Source organism: Bos mutus, chromosome 1 (genome assembly GCF_027580195.1).
Source record: "Bos mutus isolate GX-2022 chromosome 1, NWIPB_WYAK_1.1, whole genome shotgun sequence".
Lineage (NCBI taxonomy): Eukaryota > Metazoa > Chordata > Mammalia > Artiodactyla > Bovidae > Bos > Bos mutus.
In genome coordinates this window covers 126,030,696-126,056,027 of record NC_091617.1, presented here as the reverse complement: position 1 = coordinate 126,056,027, position 25,332 = coordinate 126,030,696, and the positions used below count along the sequence as shown (strand labels likewise).

Below are 25,332 nucleotides of genomic sequence, written 5' to 3'. Positions count from 1 at the left end.
CAGCCACATTTTTACCACCCAGACCCTCAGTGACCCAGGTTCTGGCCCTTTCCAAGTCCTGAAATTATAAACCATATTGTCTTACAGCTCCAAGCCCCTTGCCCTCCACCACCCTTTACTGTACCCAGCCTGACCTCATCCCACACTTTTACAGCCAGCTTCAAGTTTCAACCTCAGTTCATATCCAGGTGGTTACTTGTGTGCCGTGCTGCCATGCTAATTCACTTCAGTTGTGTCCAACTCTTTGTGACCCTGTGGACTGTAGCCTGCCAGGCTCCTCTGTCCATGGGGATTCTCCAGGCAAGAATACTGGAGTGGGTTGCCGTGTCCTCCTCCAGGGGATCGTCCCGACCCAAGGATAGAACCCTTGTCTCTTATGTCTCCTGCATTGGCAGGCGGGTTCTTTACCACTAGTGCCACCTGGGAAGCCCCTTGTTACTTGTACTTCTGACCAACTGACTATAAATCAGAGTCTCTCATGAGCCCCTCCTTAGGTTCAATTAGGATACAGGAAACCAGTTTACTCACCAATTGTCAGTTTATTGCAAAGGACATTAAAGGCTATGAATCTTCAGCCAGCTGAAGATGTACACAGGGTGAGGTCCCAAAGGAGCTTCTGTCCTCCTGGAGTCTGGGACCCAGCACAGAGACACATGGAAGCATTGTTTCCCCAACTTAGACACTCTCTGAACCTCATCCTTTTGGTTCTTACGAAGGCTTCATCACACAGGCTGCTGCTGCTGCTGCTAAGTCATTTCAGTCGTGTCCGACTCTTCGCAACCCCATGGACTGCAGCCTACCAGGCTCCTCCACCCATGGGGTTTTCCAAGCAAGAGTACTGGAGTGGGGTGCCATTGCTTCTCCGCATCACATAGGCATGGTTGGTTAAATCGTTGGCTGTTGGTGGCCATTAACCAATGGCCAGTCATTGGCCATTAAGTGCCAGCCTCTCTCCCCTCCCTGGAAATCAGAGACTGAAAGTTCCAAACCTCCATTCCAGGTTGGTTCCCTTGGCAAGCAGTCCCACTCTTTAGGGAATTTCTGAAAGTCACTTTATTAACATAGCCCCAGCCCGTGGTAAGAAGGGGCTTGTTATGAATAAAAAGATCATTGAAAAAGCAAGAGAGTTCCAGAAAAACATCTATTTCTGCATTATTGACTATGCCAAAGCCTTTGACTGTGTGGATCACAATAAACTGTGGGAAATTTTGAAAGAGATGGGAATACCAGACCACCTGACCTGCCTCTTGGGAAATCTGTATGCAGGTCAGGAAGCAACAGTTACAACTGGATATGGAACAACAGATTGGTTCCAAATAGGAAAAGGAGTATGTCAAGGCTGTATATTGTCACCCTGCTTATTTAACTTCTATGCAGAGTACATCATGAGAAATGCTGGGCTGGAAGAAGCACAAGCTGGAATCAAGATTGCCGGGAGAAATATCAATCACCTCAGATATGCAGATGACACCACCCTTATGGCAGAAAGTGAAGAGGAACTAAAAAGCCTCTTGAAGAAGATGAACGAGGAGAGTGAAAAAGTTGGCTTAAAGCTCAACATTCAGAAAACGAAGATCTTGGCATCCGGTCCCATCACTTCATGGGAAATAGATGGGGAAACAGTGGAAACAGTGTCAGACTTTATTTTTGGGGCTCCAAAATCACTGCAGATGGTGACTGCAGCCATGAAATTAAAAGACGCTTACTCCTTAGAAGGAAAGTTATGACCAACCTAGATAGCATATTCAAAAGCAGAGACATTACTTTGCCAACAAAGGTCTGTCTAGTCAAGGCTATGGTTTTTCCAGTGGTCATGTAATGGATGTGAGAGTTGGATTGTGAAGAAGGCTGAGCGCCGAAGAATTGATGCTTTTGAATTGTGGTGTTGGAGAAGACTCTTGAGAGTCTCCTGGACTGCAAGGAGATCCAACCAGTCCATTCTGAAGGAGATCAGCCCTGGGATTTCTTTGGAAGGAATGATGCTAAAGCTGAAATTCCAGTACTTTGGCCACCTCATGCGAAGAGTTGACTCATTGGAAAAGACTCTGATGCTGGGAGGGATTGGGGGCAGGAGGAGAAGGGGACGACAGAGGATGAGATGGCTGGATGGCATCACTGACTCAATGGACGTGAGTCTGAGTGAACTCCAGGAGTTGGTGATGGACAGGGAGGCCTGGTGTGCTGCGATTCATGGGGTCGCAAAGAGTCAGACACGACTGAGCGACTGAACTGAACTGAACTGAACAGTTTCCCTTAGAATCAGGGATTCAAATGATGCCGTCTACTCCCACCTCCTGGAAGTCCTGCTTCTAGGTTGACTTTATTCTTAGGCAGATTCTTTCTGCACAGTGGCAAGTAGGGAAGCACAAGCTAGGAGTTTACATTCTGCCTGTTTAATCTTAAGAAAGATCCTTTCTCTTCACATTCATTGGACCACCACAAGTTACATGGACACCCATTGACCAGTCACTGCCAGGGAGAAGAAATGCATGAATCAGCCAGGTCTGAGTTATATACCCAACCCTGGAGGGCAGGGAGTGGAACCCCAAAGGAAACTCAATGTTCTGTTCCAGCAAGAAGCCACAGTGGAGGCTTGGCAAGCACAAACCAGAGATATCTGCTAAAGATGGAGAGTCAATAATGTTATCAGAGCTGATGAACTAAAAGATCAGAATTTTGCTTTTGGATGATTAATCTGGAACCTGGGTCCAGGATGGACTTGGGATTGTGGAAGTCTGAGGTTAGGAGGACTAGTTAGAAGGCAATTAGAATGATCCAGGTAAAGGATATGACAGTGGAATAGAAAAAGAAAGGACTAGTACAAGAAGTTATTACAGAAATTATTATGATCACTCACATCAAGGAGATATAAGGAAAAGATATTAGGTAAAAGGAAAGTTTCCCAGTTAATAAAATGTGGGAGAATGCCCTGCTCAGAATGCTAAGACTCAGTCCTTCATGGAATTGTGAAATAGCCTACCCATCACTATTATGTTCTTCCTCCTCTCAGGTAAACTGCCAGTTTTAAAAATTACAGTCACTCCCCAGATCTCTTCAGACACCTTCAGATCTATTTGGAAAAACAGCAAGAAATCTAGTAGTACTCATAAAAAGAAGAAAAAGGTATGCTCTTGGCTATCTATGCATGTGAGTAGCAGCTCCACTGAATGGAGCCTGGGTACTCTGTTGGGGTAGATGGTACCATGGGTAGCACATGGGCTTGGTGAGAGCATGAGCATTTGAGTTCGAAGTCACACTCCCCTAAACCATCATTGCACTCTGATGGATGATGACTGTACCAAGGGACAAGCAGGAAGAGAACAGCACAGTTCTCTCAAAGATTAGTGCAAACTCTGCCGCCTCTCTTTGAACTTTCCCCACCAACCCCAACACACACACACACACACACACACACACACACACACACACAAACACACACACATACACATACACACACACATATTCTGGTTCCTGTTAGCCTACTGTGGGTCTGCAACGGTGAATTTATATCAATTCTTTATGAAGCTGTGCTGTGTTGCCTCTTTTTGTTGTTCAGTCAGTAAGTTGTATCTGACTCTTTGTGACCCCATGGACTGCAGCACGCCAAACTTCCCCGTCCTTCACCATCTCCCAGAGTTTGCTCAGACTCGTGCCCATTGAGATGATGATGTCATCCAACTATCTCATCCTCTGTCACCCCCTCTCCTCCTGCCTTCAATCTTTCCCAACATTAGGATCTTTTCCAGTGAGTTGGCTTTTCACATCAGATGGCCAAAATACTGGGGCTTCAGCTTCAACATCAGTCCTTCCAACAAATATTCAGGGTTATTTCCTTTAGGACTGATTGGTTTGATCGCCTTGCTGTCCAAGGGACTCTCAAGCGTCTTCTCTAGCACCACAGTTCAAAAGCACCAATTCTTCAGTCTTCGGTATTCTGCCTCTTAGGGCGGGTAATGATTTACATATGCTTCCTTTCTACTGTATGAAGTTGAACTTCCTTTTTCTTTTTTTCTAATTATGATTTCCTGTCCATTTTTTCACAGGCTAAAAACTGAATACGAATGCCATGTATCCATACGGATTCTATCTATTTCCATGGACAACTAGATGCGCCTGGAAAAATATTGCTTGTAACCAAGTGGCTTGTAACCAAGTATCACTGTAACCAAGCCCCTTTCAAGTTCTAAAATTTGATAAGACTCTTTTATGAAAGTTCAGAATAGTGTTAGTCTTATCATGTTTATCATTTTCTAAAATGTGGGTTTCACAAACAGGTCTTAGTAAAAATAAGTGGAATTCTTCTTTGGGGCTCTTGTGCATGTCAAGTTTATAATTTGAAGGAAGTTATGATCTTTATCTAGAAAAGAAAAAAATCTTCTTTCATAAATGTATCTATGGTTGGGAGCAACAGGAATTTGGGAAATAATAACCACTTTCTGAAAGACAACATCTCTAAAAATAGGGATCTTACCCCAAATGAGGAAACCTCCGCTTACTGCAACCTATACCCGCATTAAAGTTTCAGACAGCTCCATGGGCAATGGAAGAGGTGTCATGGATCAATATATTGATGATAAATTGGGTTTGTTAAATTGTACATGTTGCAGGGATAAAAAGCATAGATTGGGCAATTAAAATGAAACCAGAATTCTCTGTGGAAACCTGCTGCTTTTCAGGTGACCTTGGGCAGGTCAGTTAACCTCACTGTGCCTCAGTTTCTCCTTACATAAGATACAGATAAGAAGAGCACATAGTCATTTGGTGAGCATTGAATGAGGTGACACATGTCAAGTATTTTAAGATAATACCTGTTTCATTGTATGTTTTCAAAAATTAATATTAATGACTGGTATTATTGCTGATGTTAGAATTGAGTGATTCCAGTTATTTCACTTACAATAGCTACACAAGAAAAATAGAAGAAAAAAAAAAAAGGCTTAAGATCTCTTCATTTAGCACTTAGAAACTGCCATTGATTCTATGTATAATGTAACAAGTTCTGGTATGTTCCGGGCAAAAATCTAATTGTGGAGGTGAGGATGGTTATGGTAAATTATGTCCTCTCTTGAGGATCTTAGCTCCTAGCAAGGAAGTCAGGATCCTCATTCATTAAAAGTAAACATTAGGGCATGAGTTGAAATAGTCAGGGTAAGCAAGCCTATGGAATAGTGACAGCAACTTAACAAATCTCCAGAACTTATATATCTGATGTTAAGATGTGTGAGGCTTCCTGGTAAATTGTTTCTGCTAAAAAAAAAAAAATAGAACTTTTTAAAGATTTGCCACTGACATCCACGGGATGGGAGTGTAAAATCTGTGTGTTCTTTTAGGTGTATTTTGACAATGTCTATCAAAATGAAAACAAACAAACAACCTATAGCCTTGACTCAGGCATGCATACATATTTCCTTGCACGTGTCTGGAGTATATCTATCTATAGAAATATGTATATGCTGCTGCTGCTGCTGCTAAGTCGCTTCAGTCGTGTCCGACTCTGTGCGACCCCATAGACGGCAGCCCACCAGGCTCCCCCATCCCTGGGATTCTCCAGGCAAGAACACTGGAGTGGGTTGCCATTTCCTTCAGTGCGTGAAAGTGAAGTCGCTCAGTCGTGTCTGACTCTTTGAGACCCCATGGACTGCAGCCTACCAGGCTCCTCCATCCATGGGATTTTCCAGGCAAGAGTACTGGAGTGGGGTGCCATTGCCTTCTCCGTGTATATAGAAATATCTAAGGAAATATGTATTAAGATGTTTACAGCAGCACTATTAATTATACATTGGAAACAACTAAATGTCTCTCAACTGGTTCTCAGAGACATAAATCACAGGAAATGTATATAGTGGAATACTGTGCGGTCATTAGGAAGAACAATGTGCATATGAAAAAGCTTATGTGGAGAGATGCGCTAGTTATACTATTAAACAAAAAGAGCAGCCTGGAGAATAGTGAATGTGAAAATTTCACATTAAAATGAACTGGTATAATATGAGTTGGCAATTTCATCTCTGGGTTTATATATCCAAAAAAATTGAAAGCAAGATCACGAAGAGATAATTGTACACCTATGTTCATAAAGTGTTATTCATAATAATTAAATGATAGAAGCAACCCATGTATCCACTGATGGATGAATAGATCAGCAAAATGTGGTCGATACATACAATGGAATAGTATTCAGTTTTAAAAAGGAAGGAAATTCTGACACATGCTACAGCATGGATGAACCTGGAGGACTTTATGCTGTGTACACCAGTTACAAAAAGACAAACACTGTATAATTCCAATTATGTGAGGTACCTAGATTATTCAAACTCAGAAACAGAAAGGAAAATGGTGGGTGCCAGAGGGACAAGGGCGAAATGCAGAGTTGTTTAATGGGTATGGAATACAGTTTCAGTTTGGGAAGATGAAAAAGTTCTAGAGATTGGTTGATAACAATGTGAATGTACTTAATGCTACTGAACTATATACACTTAAAAATGGTTAGGATGGGGGTTTCCCTGGTGGCTCATGGGAAAAAGAATCCACCCACCAATGAAAGAGACAATGGTTCCATCCCTGATCCAGGAATATCCCACATGCCGTGGAGCAACTAAGCCCATGCACCCCAACTACTGAACCTATGTTCTAGAGTCCAGGAGTCACAACTACTGAAGCCCTTGCGCCTTAGAGTCTGTGCCACACAGCAAGAGAAGCCACTGCAGTGAGAAGCCCGGCACTGCAACTGGAAGAGACCCCGCCTGCAAAGAAGACCCGGCACAGCCAAAAATAAGTAAGTAAATAAAGTTTAAATCTTTAGGATGGTAAACTCTACGTTATATATATTTTACCACAATTTAAGTTTTTAAATGAGTTGATGTGTTACATGTCTGCTAGTATATATGTAGCAGTTTCTGAAGAGTCTATTAATAGTACTTGCTTTTTTCCCATTGGATACTCAATTTACTATTTTAAGGTTTTTATCATTTATGAGCTGTCAATTAAAAAAAAAAACACCTTACAATTGTTTGATGAACATCAGTAACAGCACTTTGGGGTTGTTATATGACCTGGTGCCAAAAGAGAGGAAGAAACACAGTAAGTGCCACGTGTCATGATTTTTCTGGGAGGAACGAATAGTGGCAAAGGATGCTCACTAAGGACAACAAGATAAGTGAGTTTTTCCTCAATGCAGAAGCAATGTAGCTGGAACAGGTAGAGAGAAGTTCTAACCAATTTCAGGAATGTTAAAATGTGATGGGGGGGAAAAAGACAGTCCTCGGTGTGTTTGGATGCCTGAGCTAATTAATCTGATGAGGGTCCCAGTGAGGAGTGTTTAGGAAATGACACTGGAAAAGTGGATTGGTGCTATATTGCAGCAGGATTTAAGGGACCAACTGGCACATTTAGATTTTGCTGTAATGATAATGCAGAGCCGTGGAACATTTTGAACAGGAGAGTGCTGGGTGGAAAAGGAGTATAGGAAAATTAAACAGGCACTTTAGATTGAATGCTAGAGTGGGGAGCAGAGATAGGAAGGAAGTCAGGACACAATAATCCAGGGGTGGGGAGGTGAGGTTCAGACTCAACACCAACAGGTACCACTCCTTCTTAATCATCCTCTGGCCTTTCATCTAAGGTCCCTCTTTTTCTCTTTCAAACTGCCCAGTTCCCACCAATTGGGGCATTTTTATCGTCTTCTGGTTCCAGTCTTTTTTTTTTATTTTTTTAATTAATTATCTAGCATTTATAATCATTTATAGTCAGATATGCGGTAGCTTAATGTGAATGAAACATGTTCTGGATGGTTCATCTGGGTTTGTTTACAGACATTTTTGTCTGGCTCATGAAGTTACTGTGGTCAAATTTACATCTGTTACCACTACTACTGCTCTGTCCGTTTGCTTTCTCCATTTACTTCCTGGCCTCCAAGGCCCCTCATCTCCCCCCCAGTTCGAACTTTACCTCTTCTATGAGGCTTTCCCTCACTCAATCTGTCTTGAGGAAGGTTTCTGTCTCTTACCCAACGGACTTCCTCAGTGGCTCAGATGGTAAAGCATCTGCCCACAATGCGGGAGACCCGGGTTCGATCCTTGGGTCGGGAAGATCCCTTGGAGAAGGAAATGGCAACCCAGTATCCCTTGGAGAAGGAAATGGCAACCCACTCCAGTATTCTGGAGAAGGAAATGGCAATCCACTCCAGTATTCTTGCCTGGAAAATCTCATGGACGGAGGAGCCTGGTTGGTTACTGTCCATGGGGTCGCAAAGATGGGGTCGCAAAGAGTTGGACAGGACTGAGCAACTTCACTATCTACCATCGGTCTTACAGCACTTAATGCACCACTCAACAAACAGCACAAATGTGACCCTGTGTCCATATTTGTAATCTTACATTTTAATGCATCCTTGACTCCTCTGCCAGATTTCTGGAGTTTGGTTAGCCTAGACCCAGGGGCACCAGGCCTGACCGCAGGAGATGAGGGAATGATGAGGCCCAATAAAAAGAGGTGGGAAGCTCTGAGTCCTAATCCTGACACAGCAGGTGGCCACCACTAGGTGGTAGTGGTGACCAAGCATCTTCCGGTCTCCCTGCCTCAGCTTCGGTATCTTTTAAATGAAGATGTTACCTGCTTTGCTTGGGAAAACATAATAACATGACCCTGGGCTGGTTGTAATAGAAGAACCCTAGTTTCCACTGTCCCCTTCTCAGAACAGCAGAATTACTTTTCTGAATTACTATAAATTACTTTTATAAATATAGCAGAATTACTATAAATTACTTTTTGGGACTTCATTATTCCTGCATATAAAAAGTTAAACTAGCTTTAAGTTTCTTAGAGTGTGGTCTCCTGGGTTCCTGGAATCCTTTCAGGGGACCAACAACGTCAAAACTATTTACATAACAGTATTCATAGCTATGAGCTTCCCTGGTAGCTCAGCTGGTAAACAATCAGTCTGTAATGCAGAAGACCTCGGTTCAATTCCTGGGTTGGGAAGATCCCCTGGAGAAGGGAATGGCTACCCACTCCAGTATTCTTCCCTGGAGAATCCTATGGACAGATAAGCCTGACGGGCTACACAGTCCATGGGATCTGCCAAGAGTCGGACACGACTGAGAGACTAAGCACAGCACAGCACTCATAGCTATTTTTCTTCATTCTCTCTTGTGAGTGTACAATATTGGTATTCTAAGGATAACTTGTAATGGATTTCTTACTGTTTTGAAGTGAATTAATATATTCAAAATTTTCCCGTTTTCTTAAAAAGGAAATACATATGTATAAGCGTGTATATGTACACATCCATCCTACACAAACAAAAGTTCTTAAATGTCCTTAAGTAATTTTTAAGTGTAAAGGGGTCCCGAGACCAAAATATTTGAGAACCGTTGAACCAGATTTCTAGCTCGTCATTCATTCACTCAACAAATAACTGTCCCTTCCCGAGGCTGCATTTCTTAAACGAAGGCGATGATCAAGAAATAGTCCCCGCTCCCAGGGCGTTTACATTTGAGAGGGACGAATATATCAACAAGACATCTTCTAAAAGCGGTGTCATGAAGACATAAAACAGGACACATGTTTCCACCGCGCAGGGTCGGCCCGGGGTCTCTCAGCCCGCTGAGCTGGCCCGGCGTTGGGGACGCGAGTACCGGGAACCAGCACACCGGGAAGCCGCTGGTGCCGGCGTACGGTGATGTCACTGGGCCGCGCCAGCCAATCGCGGGCGCTCCCCCGTCCTAGACCCCCGCGGCGACCCGCGGCCTGCGGGCGGCGCTGTGGCCCGTCGGACGGCCCCACGGAGCCGCCATAACCGCCCGCCTCCCACGACCCAACGTCTCCGTCGCCGGCTCCGCGCCGCCGCTATGGCCGACGTGGAAGACGGTGAGGAACCCTGCGCCCTGTCCTCTCACTCGGGGAGCGCAGGATCCAAGTCGGGCGGCGACAAAATGTTCTCTCTCAAGAAGTGGAACGCGGTGGCCATGTGGAGCTGGGACGTGGAGTGCGATACGTGCGCCATCTGCAGGGTCCAGGTGATGGGTAAGCGCAGCACGCGAGGCCCCGGCTGTGCTGCGGCCTCCGCAGGCCCGGCATCGGGCGTAGGGGCTTGAAGGACCAAGCCTCCGAGAGACCGTTCCGGGAGGAGTAAGGGCGGGATCGCCCTGCCCCGGCCCAGGGAGACCGCGGGCCACGCCGAGCTGCCGCTGATCCGAGGGCTGCGGCCGCTGCCAGGGGCCGAGGGGTCGTTCAGCAGGCGACCTGTGCCGGGGACGGGTATTCTGGGGGCAAAAAAGGAGTAGCAGGCAGGACAATTAAACAAGGTCATTTCCAGTAGTGATCGGTGTGATCACGACAGTAAAAGTAGATGATTTAACGGGAGCTGAGAGGAACCACTTCGGTTTGTGTGGCCAGCGACGGCACCCTTTTCCGAAAGCAAACCACACAGAGGTCAAGGTCAAGGCCCTGAGTCAGCGGGTCAGTCTGATGGTTCTGGTCACACATCAAAGTGATGCTCTGGAGTCATCTTCCCCCAAAATGACCACTAGTCGTGCTCTGGAGAGGCTCAGGGAAGAAGAGAGTTCCTAGTCGTCCCCTTTCTGGATTGGCTACTGTTCTGCTGGCTTTTAAACCTGGATGATTGAAGATTGGTCAGATAGCGCTCGGTTCGCTTGAACTAGAAGAATGTAAACCCTTTTATTCAGAGACATGAAGCTTCATCTCTTTACTGGCCACTCCCCATCCTAGCATGCCATTTCCTGGAGAAGGGTAGTGTCCTCAAGTCCGGCCTTTATGGAAAGCCCTCTTTTGCAGACTTGTTACTTCTTTCTATGATATTTTTAATAAAAATATTGGACCAAATGAAGCATTTCAGAACAGCTTCATCTCGTTGTGTTTTATATGGTCTCTGTTTTAAGATCTTAGACGACCTTAAAACAGAACTGCTGTTTAAATGCACGTTATATTTTTAAACAGGGCATTTAAAACTACAGCATTTAAGAGCGTCTTAGATGTCATTTCTTGAAGGTAGTTGGAGAAAACTGAGGCTTCTGTAGTTTGAAAACTTTGTGTCTTGCACTGAAAAATGAGACAGTTGGAGAAAATAACTTAAAAGTTGCTTTCCCTTCTTGAGCATTGAAAATTCAGACCTAGCAGAAATAAGAGATTTCACAATTTACTCTCTCTGTGGTATGCGCTTATGTTATGTATTCGTAGGAATTTGTTATAAAGAGAATTTGCAACTATGGGATTCAAATTTTTTTTTACTTTTTAAAAGAACTAGATTTCAGATGTGATCCACTTATTTTGTGTATCGGGTTTTTAGGTACTTAGTTTATGGGCCTGCAATACAGCCCCCTTGCCCTAACCCTTTCTTGAAAGCTAGAATCATAACTTCCAGTTTGTGGGATTTTTTTCTTTTTTAGTTTAAAATAATTTTCCTAAAAGAGCATTTTATTTTTCTCCCCAAAGAAAACTTTTAAATTAGGTAGAAATGCAAAATATAATGGTTGAAAGTTTGCAAGAAATAAACTTTACTGGGATATTTAAGGTAAGTCAAAGTATGGGCTATAAATGACTCACTTCTCACATTAACTTTCTAATTATAACAAGTATTTGGCTACTGTGGATTAATGTTTCAGATTTACAACAGCTGTACTTTGGGTTCAGGAAAGTATTCTGGGCTAGACCTCTCTATTTTGTTTATGAAGTGTTAAAATCCATTTAGTGGTCAGGTGACAGCAGAAGGAAGTTTGTTTTCTGGCATCATTCTAAAAGGTGTTACTGTACTCCTTAGAAATGCGCTGTTTTAGATATTAAGAACATCATCAAAAAAAAATGTTTTCTTTCATCTGAAACTTTAGGAATTTTTATCTGTTCAGGTCAGTTGTTGATAGTGAATCTAAATCAAAGCTGTAGGCATAATTCAGAGACTTCTAGATTCTATAAAAAACCCACTTAATCCCGTGTCCTTGATATTTGAATTCATCTCATACACCTAAATGATTTGTTATAACTTCTTGATCTAAGAGTTGCCAGTCAGCCCATTCTAATATAGTTAACACACTCTTCCTTGGTTTCCACTCTGCCGACTTTATTGTGAAAGGAGCAGCTAGCAAGCACCAGTGAGGAAGAGGGGACTAGGTTTGCTTGCACTGTGAAGGGATAAAGAGCCAGAGTAACCTTCCACAGCTATCCGTTAACTTGGACATTTGACATAACCTTCTGGAGCCTTGTTTTCCTAACTTGTAAAAGAGACAGTTGGGATCATGAACTCTAATTCTGTGACTGCACAGAACCAGAGGCATGTCTTCCCCCTTATATCATGATCCTTGCGATATTTAATTGTTTACCTATCTGCTTTCCCATTTACTGGTGAGACCAGGGACCCAGACTTGGTCATTTTGGTGGCCCCCCGGGCATTACTCTTTGCACAGGGTAGGTACTCAGTAACTGTGAAATTGAAGAAAGCCTCAGGAGGCAGTGGTTGTTTTTAATCCACACTGAAGAGGCCAGGGTGGTGTGTTTTTTTAAGGGTAAGAGCATGCAGAGAGGACCAAACAAATGCCTGAGCTATATCCAGTGGAAGAAAAGAAGCAGGCTTCAACTCTATCCTGTTTCTATTTTTATAGAATTTTTCTCTGATTTATATTAAAATCTATTTTTTTTTCTGTTAGTTTGAAGTTCCTTTCACCCAACTTTGACTGCTGTCAGCTAGTGAATGAGTCCATTTCTTTGGTTCCTAAAATATTCTATATTACCTTCTTCATCAAGCAAATGGTAGTACAGCCTGAATTTTGAAAATGTCTAGTATATCCTTTTGGTTCCCATTCCTCATATTTACTCCCAGGTAATTTATTAAAATACTTTACCGTTGTTGGGTAAATGCATTAGGCTCAGATTATTTGTAAAGGGAGCATTTCCTTAAAAAAGAAAAAATAAGAGAGAAACCTAATATTTAGGGTTTTTTTAAGTTTGATTTTTATGTAGGTTGTACAGTCACAACTTAAAAACTTGAGAAAGTATGCAGTGAAAAACCTCTTCCCAGTCCATCTCCTCCCAGGTGAACTTTATTATTAGTTTCTTGAATATCCTTCTAGAGTTTCTATATATATGTAAGCAAATACCAATATATATGTGTGGCTTATTTTAAAGGATGTCTTGAAAATAAGCTATGCGTAAAATTGATACGTGTGCATGTGTCCAGTGAGTAATATAGCGGAATATAGCATATTTTTCTCTAGAGGTTACATCCACTGTCAGGACATCTTTTCATCAGCGCTTGTAAAAATAGAGGGTCAGTAACCCTTGTGAAATTGCTCCTGGTCATAAGTAAATTAGTAGAGTGCCTTGTACTTGACTCATCTTTAAGCAGTTATGTTCAGATGAGAAATTAATAGTATGAGTCTTTTAATCTACATCTCTAACCCTTTGGGCCTTTTATTTGACTTTAAAGTATGTGGGGTTTTAAAAATTGCATTCTGAGCATCAGAATGAGAATTGCTGTTTGTTTGCTTTCAGATGCCTGTCTTAGATGTCAAGCTGAAAACAAACAAGAGGATTGTGTTGGTATGTTGTAATTTTGTTCTTCTGCTTTTTCAACTGAAGGTTTTCTCTCAGTGGGGATGTTTGAATTTGCAATTAAGATTGGCTTTATCAATACACAAAAATAAACTGTAAAGCAGCGATTCATTATTAATATAAAATGTGTTGGTTCTCAAAGGGTTTTAATAGGATTATCTGTAAGTCCTTTAATTGCTTGTAATTCAGAAGAATTGATTATATATTGTAGACATGGGCATGGTAAATGTTTTAATAATCAAAAAAGAAATATATTTTCTTCTATTAAGAAAAATATAAAATAAGGAATTTGCCAAAACATCCTTTAAATTTTGAGTATGTTACAGGTTAGTTTTGGTCAGTCAGGATTTTATTCTAACAAAGCATTTCAGTTTTCAGTACTCTTTTATGATCCAGTATTTAACTTTTCTACTAAGGTGAAAACAGTTCTAAATCTCCAGATTCCTTTGGATGTAGTTTATAGATAGAAATCTGTTAAATTTTACTTACATGTGGTACTACAGTAGTTGTCTTAGGGGAAAAAAAAAAGTTGTCTTAGGTTAAATATTGTAAGCAACTCAGATTTTTATGCTCTAGCTCTTGAGGTCATCACTTCTAAGATTGCTATATAAAAGTATATAAAGATTTTCCTGGAATGAAAGATTAACTTTGTACTTTTGTTTATAAGGTTTACATACAGCTTCTGAATGATTCATGTAGTTTTAATCAAATCCTGTTTCTTTCTTCTGAAAGACTTAAAATGAGTCCCCCTAGCTTCCAACCCCCACAACCAATTTTCATTAAAAGGTTTTTTTTTTCTTTTTCATTGTTCTGTTATATAGCTAAGTTGGTCAAGCAAGGGACAAATGAAGCCCATATTTGAGGTTGTATTCCGTATTATGGGTGATTTCCCTTGATTTAAATTTTTTCTTTGATGCTGTTTTAAAAATATTAATTTAATTGAGGATTGTGAGGGGTAGGCCAGCTTTCTTTGATCATAGAGAGGCCCTTCTTTTCTTGAAACAGCCCTGTCTTTCAAAGCCAACCACTTTGAAAATTCCATTCTGTTTGTCACATGAGGAACTGCACTGCCTATGAATGACTTAACACAGATCATCACCACTTCCAGAAAACAGTTCAGATCAGATCAGTCGCTCAGTCGTGTCCGACTCTTTGTGACCCCATGAATCGCAGCACACCAGGCCTCCCTGTCCATTACCAACTCCCAGAGTTCACTCAGACTCACGTCCATCGAGTCAGTGATGGCATCCAGCCATCTCATCCTCTGTCGTCCCCTTCTCCTCCTGCCCCCAATCCCTCCCAGCATCAGAGTCTTTTCCAATGAGTCAGCTCTTCACATGAGGTGGCCAAAGGACTGGAGTTTCAGCTTTAGCATCATTCCTTCCAAAGAAATCCCAGGGCTGATCTCCTTTAGAATGGACTGGTTGGATCTCCTTGCAGTCCAAGGAAAGAAACAGTTCAGAGGTACCACTAATAATGTTTTTTAGAAGCATGCCACCTATTTATAATAGCCTGCTATGAGCTGAAAACATTTAAAACTCATTATATCTTAGTAGATAAAACTCAGGAGGGTCTTCCCTGGTGGCTCAGTGGTAAGAAATCCCCCTGCCAGTGCAGAAGACAATGTTTGATCCCTGGTCCGGCAGGATCCCACGTGCCGTGGAGCAACTAAGCCCATGTGCCACAACTACTGAGCCTGTGCTCTGGAGCCCGGGAACCGCAGATACGGAAGCCCGAACACCTAGAGCCCGTGCTCTGTAACAAGAGAAACCATGGCAATGAGAAGCCCACGCATCGCAACTAGAGAGTAGCCTTTGCTCGACACAATTAGAGAAAAAGCCCAAGCAGCAACAAAGACCCAGCACAACCAAAAATAAAGAAAGAAAATTTAAAAATCAGGAGGATATTTTTCAATAAACTAACTTAAAGGCCCAAAAGGTCTCCAAGGTCAGTGCCTGAGTGGAGTGGTTTGGGATCTAAGGAAGACTCATCTTTTAGGGCTTCCCTGGTGGTGCTAGTAAAGAACCTGCCTGCCAGTGCAGGAGGCACAAGAGATGTGGGTTCCATCCCTGAGTCTGAAAGATCCCTTGGATAAGGGCCTGGAAATCCACTCCACTATTCTTGCCTGGAGAATCCCATGGACAGAGGAGCTTGGCAGGCTACAGTCCATAGGGTTGCAAGGAGTCAAATACAAGTGAACCAACTTAGTACACGTACACAGGTCTTTTAATCTCCCAACGTGAGAAAGACTGACAGCATGTGGAGCTATGTAGGAGTGGGAAGCCACCACAGCATCCTCAGATTCCAACAGTGATGTCAGGTTTCCGAGCATGGTGCCTTACCTCGTTGTTTTTTTCATTTGACTGCACCGTTGTGGCATGCGGAATCTAGTTCCCTGAACAGGGATTGAACCCCGGGCCCCCTACATTGGGAGCGCAGAGTCTTAGCCACTGGACCACCAGGGAAGTTCCCTTACCTCATTTTTTAAAGTGTAATTTCTATATGTAAGGTTCTTTTTCTTTATGACTAAAAAAAATTTATTTTGGCCAGTTAACCATCTTTAAGATTATGAACCATAATTATTACATAACAAAATAGAATTTTGAGTTCAGTAAGTTAAATTGAAATATGTAATGTCAAATATTCTTTTTTTTTTTTTTCCAAGTGGTCTGGGGAGAATGTAATCATTCCTTCCACAACTGCTGCATGTCCTTGTGGGTGAAACAGAACAATCGCTGCCCTCTCTGCCAGCAGGACTGGGTGGTCCAGAGAATCGGGAAGTGAGAGCAGCCGAAGGCGTTCTTCAAGCAGTCAGTTGTTTGGAGCCCTGGTGGATCTTGTTATCAGGTGCCCTACAGAGGCTAGAACTCTCCAGGGGTCTAAGTCTTCGAATAGGAGATGGATCTGTGGTCTTCTGGGACTCATCAAAGGCATGGTTTGGCCTTTTTCAGTTTTATTTTCAGAAATTCTCTACAATTAAGATAATTTATTAAGGATGGTCTTTCCTACCTCTGTGGTATGTGTCTCACACACTGCTTAGAAGTGCTATAAAGGAGAGGACTATAAATTGAACAACCTTCATAATTTACTTACCGATATCCAAGGAGTTATTGAAGCGGTTCCGTTCAGAAGAGAATTTTTTGCATGCTTATGGTTGATCAATTTTTTTAAAAGACAATGTTATAGTAACAAATAAAGTACAGTTTAAAACCCAGTTCTTATCCTTAATGTGTTCCTAATATTTATTTTTGGCAGGGGGGAGGATAATTAATGAAATTTTTATTTGATATAATTTTAAGTTTGGACCAGGGAACAGGGTAAATAAAATTTAACCTTTGGGTATATGGGATTTCGAGTGTCTTTATAATCCTCTCTCTCTTGACTCATCAAGAAAACCTAGATCTGCACTCACCTAGTGAGTGGTAAAGGACAGAAGTCTTTTCAGCTTCTGGTTGTATTGTGTTATAATTTAACTGTGTTTTAGGGGGAAATGTTTACCATTGTCACATTGGGTCAAAAAGTTAACTTTACCACATGATGTTTTAATAAATGGTTTATTCTGTTTACCTCATTTGAATTGTCATTATTGCAAGTTTATGCTCAACTTTCAACTTAAACTAATTTGGCAAGTGAATGCTTTTGGTTAATTTGAAAAAATATTCATTTGTTCTTTGGTAATAATAAAATTATTAATAACTTTATTACCTACAAACATAAATGTAAGAAAATACTTAAATTTTATCAATTCACATTCAATGGAAATATCTTAGGATAATTTAGAAGCCACAAGTTCATTTTGAACTTTTTCATAACATAGGCTATTGCTATGCATTTAGCCAACTAAAATCTTGAAATCTTAATCGTTCACTTGTGCAGTTGTGGAGTTTGCCAGTCTGAATCTTTTTGAGTCTAAGGAATGTGGCTACATAAAAGAATATTAAAAGTATAATAATTAAAAATTAGAATTCTGTATGCTTTCAACTTACTATGTATTAGATTTCTTGTAAATTTTGCTTTATTATTTTTTTCACAATTAGCTACTGAAAGAATTAATTACAATATACAACTATGTTTGTACTTTGTTGATGTTTGGACCAATTGAATGTGTTTCTTATTGTGCAATAAGCTATTTTAGCTTCTCTTTTACCTTCTTAAAAGGTGGTGTCTATAAAATGTAAACCAAATATTTGGCTCTGCAATGAAGAGAGAAATAGTAAGAATGTTGAGTTATTTCAGTCTGTATGACAGTATGTAAATGAAATCTGGAGAATGGTGGTAATAAGTTGATTTTCCACACAGCAAAACCTCAGGCCACCTCCTAACAAAGCTCTGTTTCTATTCCACATCAGCATCTGAGGGTAGAAGAGGAGGAGGGACTGGGACAATGCAGCCCTGATCCTATCCATCTGGGGTGATACCAGCTCATCTGCATAGCCATCTGAAGGTTGAATATACGTTGTTTCATCAGAAAGGGCACACTGTGACATGAGTTCCAGTGCAGAAGTTAAGCAGTGAACAGGTTTTTCTTTCCATTTGGTTAAACAATGTTGAATTTTACTTCACTAAGGGACACCGTCTCTGGGGTCACACAGTCGGACACGACTGAAGTGACTTAGCAGCAGCAGTGTATTGGAAACACATCTGTGAGCTTGGGCTATTTAATTTTCTATCTCTGCAAGTTGTATTCTTGTATTACAGCTGACATCTAAGAAGATATCATCCTACCAAACCTATTACTTGCTTTTTAATAAAATATGTCCTCTTTACTCTCCTGCAGTAAACTAACGTAAATGTCTCCACACATAATTAAAATGTATATAGTAATAATTGAATTGTAATATAAAGTAGAAATGAAAGTATAATTCATTTCTTTTTCAGTATGTAAATTCTTAGACACAATTACACCAGAAGACGTAATGAAGTAGGCTGGTGAGTGTGTGTGTGTGTGGTGTGTGTGTGTGTGTGTAATTGCTGCAGGAAGACAGCAACAATGTAGACCGCTGTTACTCAGAAAGGTGAGGAGCTTTTCCACTGATAAGACGTTTTCCTCCCAAAGTGGTGGATTGTGCTAGTAAAGTTCTGAACAAAACAAATGTACAATCTTGATTTACATTTTAACTGCATATTTGGTAACTTCAGTGGATTTTAAAGCTAGGCAGAACTGTGCTTTGTGTCTACATGTAGAAAGAAATCAGGTTCTAGCCACAGATAATCAGATTTTTCAACTACATGAGTGGACATTTGAAAGTCATGTAGGATGTTGAACTATGTTTCTTCCTGTGAGACTCTACATTACAAGATATCACACTTTCCTGGCCTCCACTCACCAAACACCAGTGGTGCCATCCAAAGAAAACATTTCCAAACCATCCCCTCTAGAGGTAGCAGTGGCTGTTTGGGGGGACACTGGTTTCAGTGCTGGTACCGGCAATTGCGATGCATACTTTGCTGCCACTATTTTGGAGAAACATGCTAATATGACACAGAAAATACATTGTTTTAAATATATAGGATTCAGAATCTTGAATAGCGGCTATTCTACATAGAGCCAAATCTTACTGATCCGTGCCCTCATCTCTAAAGGTGTGAACCACTATTAAATTAGTGTGCAATACCTAGGATACATGTGATGGTGAATATTCACTTTAGGCTTAAAGAATAAGCCTTAAATTATTTAAGTGACGCTAATATAGAAAGCTTTTAGAATCAGAAAAAAGTGTTTTAAGTGTTCCTTTAGAAGTTTAGTAGACATCTGATAAGAAAGGAAATATTAAAACAATGCTTTGTTGCTTTCTAGAATATTGCCAAGGGCTATCTTTGAGTAATACTCTGAAAAGAAAGAAAAATTCCATGTTTACTTTAGTGAATCCTTATTTTTAAAAATATCACTGATTTGGATGTAAGGAAAATTAGAATTAAATACAAATAAATGTAAGTTATTTCTATATTGGATGTTTGAATGGTATAACAAAATACATGAGAAAAGCTTACATAATGGTTCCTCTATAGCCATCTTTATGTCATTCCATTTCTACCACAGTCAGGTTTTGTTCAGCAAAAATATGCCTTCAGGAAGTCTTTTCTCTACATGTTGATATTGAGTTTAAAGCCTGAGAGCTGAAACCCTAGTGCCAGAACACCTGGATTTGCATCCCAGTGCCAACATTTTCTTGTATGACCTTGAACAAGTTGCTTCTCCCTTTTCTTAAGTTTCCTCATGTACAATGTAGATAACAATAACGATACCTCCCTCACCAGATCATTTTGAGGACTGAAGACCAAATGTATTAATACAAATGTAAAACTGAAAACAGCTCCTAGTGCATGGTAAGTGCTGCTGTTACTTCATTTTAGTGATTTCTGGAAGATGCTTTAACAGAAGTGGAACTTTAAAAAATAATGTGCTTTTAGTTATGGGGCAAAACATTCCTAACTGTTCTGAATAAAAGTATTCTGAGGAAAAATTGTTATAAACAGATTTCTTGTAGTGCTGTGAGCTTTTGTGGAGGATGGTAATGAGACCTTCATGACTTGCCTGTTACATTTTTTCCTAATCATTCACGTCAAGATTTCTAGATTTTATATTAAAAGGTTTTGTAAATGTTGAGCTCTCTTTAATTTTAGGTTTCCCATCTCAGAAATATTTCATCACACCTTACAGATATGAGTATAGCAGTACATTAAAAATTTTTTATTGAATTACAGTTTATTTACAATGTTGTGCAATGGCACCCCTCTCCAGTACTCTTGCCTGGAAAATCCCATGGACAGAGGAGCCTGGTAGGCTCCATGGGGTCGCTAGGAGTCGGACACGACTGAGCAACTTCACTTTCACTTTTCACTTTCATGCATTGGAGAAGGAAATGGCAACCCACTCCAGTGTTCTTGCCTGGAGAATCCCAGAGACAGAGGAGCCTGGTGGGCTGCCGTCTTTGGGGTCGCACAGAGTCGGACACGACTGAAGCGACTTAGCAGTAGCAGTAGCAGCAGTTAATTTCTGCTGTACAGCAAAGTGATTCAGTTTTGTGTATGAAAGTAGTAGTCACTCAGTTGTGTTGGACTCTGCAACCCCATGGACTGTAGCCCACCAGGCACCACTGTCCTTGGAATTCTCCAGGCAAAAATGATGGAGTGTTGCCATTCCCTTCTCCAGGGGTTATTCCCAACCCAGGGATCAAACTCAGGTCTCCTGCATTGCAGGCAGATTACCTCTGGGCCACCAGGGAAGCCCATATACAGTTCTCTGTGATGCATAGGACCTTGTTGTTTATCCGTTCTATGTTTAATAGTTTGCACCTGCTAATCCGGAACTCCCAGTTCATCCCTCCCTCCTCACACCTCCCCCTTGGCAACCACAAATCTGTTCTCTGTTATCAAGCAGTACATTTTTCAACCACTTGATTTGGGGCGTATCCACACATTTAGAAAAATCTATCTTTTTTGATTGCTCTCAGTTTTCATCTTCCTAGATTTTCTAGGAATAAGCTTTACGATCAATCTGATACTTTCTCTTGCCCATGCACTTGTTAAACCTGAATCAACGGTTGAAACTCAAGCTGCTTTTCCTAGGTTGGCTGAAAACAAGCTTTCCTGAGTGGCTGTAGCTGCCACGCAGCATAGTAGTAAGACCGCCTGTTTTGAAGCCACTCAGCCTGGCTTGGAATTGTAGCTGCATCTGTGTGATAGTGCACAAAGTCCTTAACTTCTTTGTGCCTATTTCCTCACCTAAAATGGAATAATAATATTATCTACCTCATAGAGCTGCTATGAAGATTAAATGAATTAGTGATGTTAACTGCCTAGAACAATGCCTGAAACAGAGTACACACTCAATAAATGGTAGCCATCTTTGTATTGGATTGGCCAAAAGCTTCCTTCAGATTTTTCTGCAAGATGTTACGAAAAACCTGAAGGAAATTTTAGCGAACCCAGTAGGTCACTACTGCCATTGCGATCTCTGCCTTAATCAGAGAATGGCCTTTAAGAAAGGTTTATTGTTTGCTTCTTGTAAGAATCCTGACGTTCGTGTGTCCCTACAATGTGTAAGGAACTGTCAACATGGGTTTTTAAAAGAATGGTTTTCAACCTTTTATTTTTTAACCACCTCAACACATCTGAAAAGCACATTTCATCAGTAACAATGGGATCTCCCAGAAAGATTCTCAAAATAGGATGTGTGTAGCAGATGGGCAGGGAGGAAAATTAGGAAAAACTGCCCAGATGACAATCTTAGGTAAAAATTTTGGAACTGGGACTTCCCTGGTTGTCCAATGTTAAGACTCCGAGCTTCCAATCTGAGGGGCTCGGGTATCATCCCTGATTGGGGAACTAAGATCCCACATGCTACTAACTCACCTCGGCCAAGGAAAAAAAAAAATTTGGAACTATTTTAGCACAGATGAAATGTTCTATGCCAGCTGAATTTTATCCTAGCCTGTAAGAAGATGCCTACTGTCTTAACTTATTGGGACTTACAAAGAAAATATAACTAAATTCTTTATACCAAAATTTTAGTGTGATAGAATAACCATAATTCTTGCCAGACCACCAGGGATGTGACTTTATAAATCCAAATAATACATAGCATAAAACAAGCTTTGTGTGGTTGTTATAATAGCAATTCTTAGACCTTTATTGTACATTAAACCCTACAATGCTAATACCTACTCTGATATTTCTCTACTTTTATAAAAAGTTATATATAACATTGTAAATGTGTGTGCACACTCAGTCGTGTCCAACTCTTTTCGACCCCATGGACTGTAGCCCGCCAGGCTCCTCTGTCCATGTAATTTTCCAGGCAAGAATACTGGAATGGGTTGCCATTTCCTCCTCCAGGGGATCTTCCCAACCCAGTCTCTTGCATCTCCTGCATTGGCAGGCAGATTCTTTACCACTGTGCCACTTGGGAATAACATTACATGTTTATAACAAAATTTTATTATTTCTTGCTTGGCATACCAATAGAAGGAATTTGAATACAAATACAAATACAAAATTTTCTCTCTTCAGAAGTGGCAGGTCTGTTAGGGAATGTTAGATTTACAACAGCATTGTGTAGTAGAATGTAATGTACCGTCTAAGAGACACTCAGTGCTCTAGGAATTAGAAGGGACAGAACACATTCTCTCGCAACATATACAGTACAGTCAGCCGTCCATATCTGCAGCTCCTACATCCAGGATTCAGCCAACCAGGTCAAAAGTATTCTCAAAAAAAAAGTCACAGAAAGCTCCAAAAAATGATACAGAGAAGATTAGTATGGCCACTGAGCAAGAATAACATGCCAATACATGAAGCAGTCTATAGTTTTCAGTCACAAAAAAAAAAAAAAAAAAATCTCCAAAAAGACATCGCCTTCGGTTCTATCAACACTGCACACACCCTCATATTTGCCTGGTAGTATCCTTCTATGTAAGGTAAGGGGAGAAGGGGGGCCTGCCCATGGGCGAATCAGACTCCCTTAAGGAAGAAAGCATGTGAAATCATTTCTTTCTTGAAGGTATAGATCTGCGCTGTTTAGTAGTGTCACTACTACAGTCATCAAGACAGTATGATACTAGCACAAAAATAGAAATATAGAACAATGGAACAAGATAGAAATTCCAGAGATAAATCCACGCACCTATGGTCTCCTTATCTTTGACAAATGAGGCAAAAATATACACTGCAGAAAGACAGTCTCTTCAATAAGTGGTGCTGGGAAAACCAGGCTGCTGCTGCTGCTGCTAAGTCGCGTCAGTCGTGTCCGACTCTGTGCGACCCCATAGACGGCAGCCCACCAGGCTCCGCCGTCCCTGGGATTCTCCAGGCAAGAGTACTGGAGTGGGGTGCCATTGCCTTCTCCGGGGAAAACTAGGCAGCTACATGTAAAAGAATGAAATTAGAACACTTCCTAACACTATACACAAAAATAAATTCAAGATGGATTAACGACCTAAATGTAGGACCAGAAACTATAAAACTTCAGGGAAAACATAGGCAAAACACTCTGACATAAACCACAGCAATACACATACTAGTGTAATGGGACCCAATTATACTTAAAAGCTTTTGCACAGTGAAGGAAACTATAAGCAAGGTGAAAAGGCAAACCTCAGAACGGGAGAAATTAATAGCAAATGAAACAATTGACAAATACGTAAACTCCAGAATATACAAGCAGCTCATGAAGTTCAATACCAGAAAAACAAACAACCAATCAAAAAGTGGGCAGAAGACCTAAACAGACGTTTCTCCAAAGACATACGGATGGCCAATAAGCAGAAAAGATGCTCAGCATTGCTCGTTATCAGAGACATACAAATCAAAACTACAATGAGGTATTATCTGTCAGAATAGCCATCATCAGAAAGTCCACAGACAATCAATGCTGGAGAGGGCGTGGAGAAAAGAGAACCCTTTTGCACTGTTGGTGGGAATGCAAACTGATACAGCCACAATGGAGAACGGTATGGCTATTCCTTAAAAAACTAGGAATAAAACAACCATATGATGCAGCAACCCCACTACTGGCCTTATAACCTTACCTTATAACCAATTATGTCTTTTTCATAATTGAATAAGACACATGTTCACTGCAGCATTATTTACAATAGCTAAGACATGGAAGCAGCCTAGATGTCCGTTGACAGATGAATGGATAGGGAAGTTATGTTACATATATACAATAGAATATTATTCAGCTATAAAAAGGAATGCATTTGAGTTGGTTCTGATGAGGTGGAGGAACTTAGAGCCTATTATACAATGTGAAGTCAGAAAGAAAGACAAATATTGTATATTAATGCATATGTATGAAATCAAGAAAGATGGTACCGATGAACCTATCCACAGGGCAGCAGTGGAGATGCAAAGACCAGCTGGGGAGAAAGAAGGTGGGATGATTGAGAGAGTAGCATTGAAACATACATACTACCATATGTAAAGTAGATAGCCTGTGGGAATTGGCTGTATGACAAAGGGAGCCCAAAGCCAGTGCCCTGTGACAACCTAGAGAGGTGGGATGGGGAGGGAGGTGGGCGGGACGTTCAGGAGGGAGGGGACATATATATACCTATGACTGATTCGTGTTGGTGCATGGCAGAAAGCCATCACAATATTGTAAAGTAATGATCCCCCAATTAAAAATAAAAGGCTGTAAAAAAAAAATAGTGTAGCTACTAGCCAATAAATTTAAATTAATTAAAGTAAAACTTTAAATTCAGTCCTTTAGTTATACCAGCCACATTTCAAGCACCCAGCAGTCACATGTAGATGATGGCTTCCATACCGGATATCACAAACAGAACATTTCCCTCATGCAAGAAAGTTCTGTTGGACAGTGTTGGTGTAGACCATCCGTTTTATAAGGTCTTTCCATCAGAATGGGTCTTTCCATTAGGTCTTTCCATGGGAGCCTTAGGTATATTCAATTCTGTTTTAAGTGTCCTTCCACCTTCCCTTTAAAAGATTATCTCTGGAAACTAGAATGTTGAACATGAGCCTTATTTTACTAATAAATATTATCCTTGGCAAAAAAGAAAGAAACATTTTAAAAATATGTTCTTTTTGAAGTATAGTTGATTTACTGTGTTGTGATAATTTCTACTATTATAGCAAAATGATTCAGTCATACACACACACACACACACACACGCACGCACGCACGCATGAAAGGTGGCTCAGACGGTAAAGGTGGCTCAGGTGGCTCAGACGGTAAAGAGTCTGCCTACAGTGCAGGAGACCTGGGTTCGATCCCTGGGTCAGGAAGAGCCCTGGGAGAAGGAAATG

General features: G+C 41.0%; 2 protein-coding genes and 1 pseudogene across 6 annotated transcripts in view; all 3 read left to right on the top strand.

The window, feature by feature from the left end:
- The window catches only part of LOC106701464 (uncharacterized), a 63,622-nt gene extending 56,611 nt beyond the window's left edge, over positions 1-7,011 (top strand). Inside the window, exons 9-10 of one of the 4 annotated variants that reach the window (XM_070375219.1) lie at positions 3,011-3,123; positions 4,044-7,011. In XM_070375219.1, the coding sequence (XP_070231320.1) occupies positions 3,011-3,123; positions 4,044-4,055 (125 nt within the window). In that variant the 3' untranslated portion in view covers positions 4,056-7,011. The remainder of the gene's footprint in view (positions 1-3,010; positions 3,124-4,043) is intronic. The other 3 variants (XM_070375227.1, XM_070375211.1, XM_070375204.1) reach the window with 3 other exon arrangements.
- Positions 7,012-9,737: 2,726 nt separating this feature from the next.
- Positions 9,738-17,131, top strand: RNF7 (ring finger protein 7). 2 transcript variants are annotated; one of them, XM_005888775.3, is made up of 3 exons: positions 9,738-10,016; positions 13,501-13,548; positions 16,226-17,131. In XM_005888775.3, exons 1-3 carry the CDS (start codon positions 9,849-9,851, stop codon positions 16,280-16,282), a joined length of 273 nt encoding a protein of 90 aa, XP_005888837.1. In that variant the 5' UTR covers positions 9,738-9,848; the 3' UTR covers positions 16,283-17,131. The 2 variants fall into 2 exon arrangements, with proteins under 2 accessions (XP_005888837.1, XP_005888835.1); XM_005888773.3 differs by having other exon boundaries at positions 9,758-10,023; positions 16,226-16,774.
- Positions 17,132-22,797: 5,666 nt separating this feature from the next.
- LOC138989453 (U6 spliceosomal RNA) lies at positions 22,798-22,873 on the top strand (annotated as a pseudogene).
- The last annotated feature ends 2,459 nt before the right edge of the window (positions 22,874-25,332 follow it).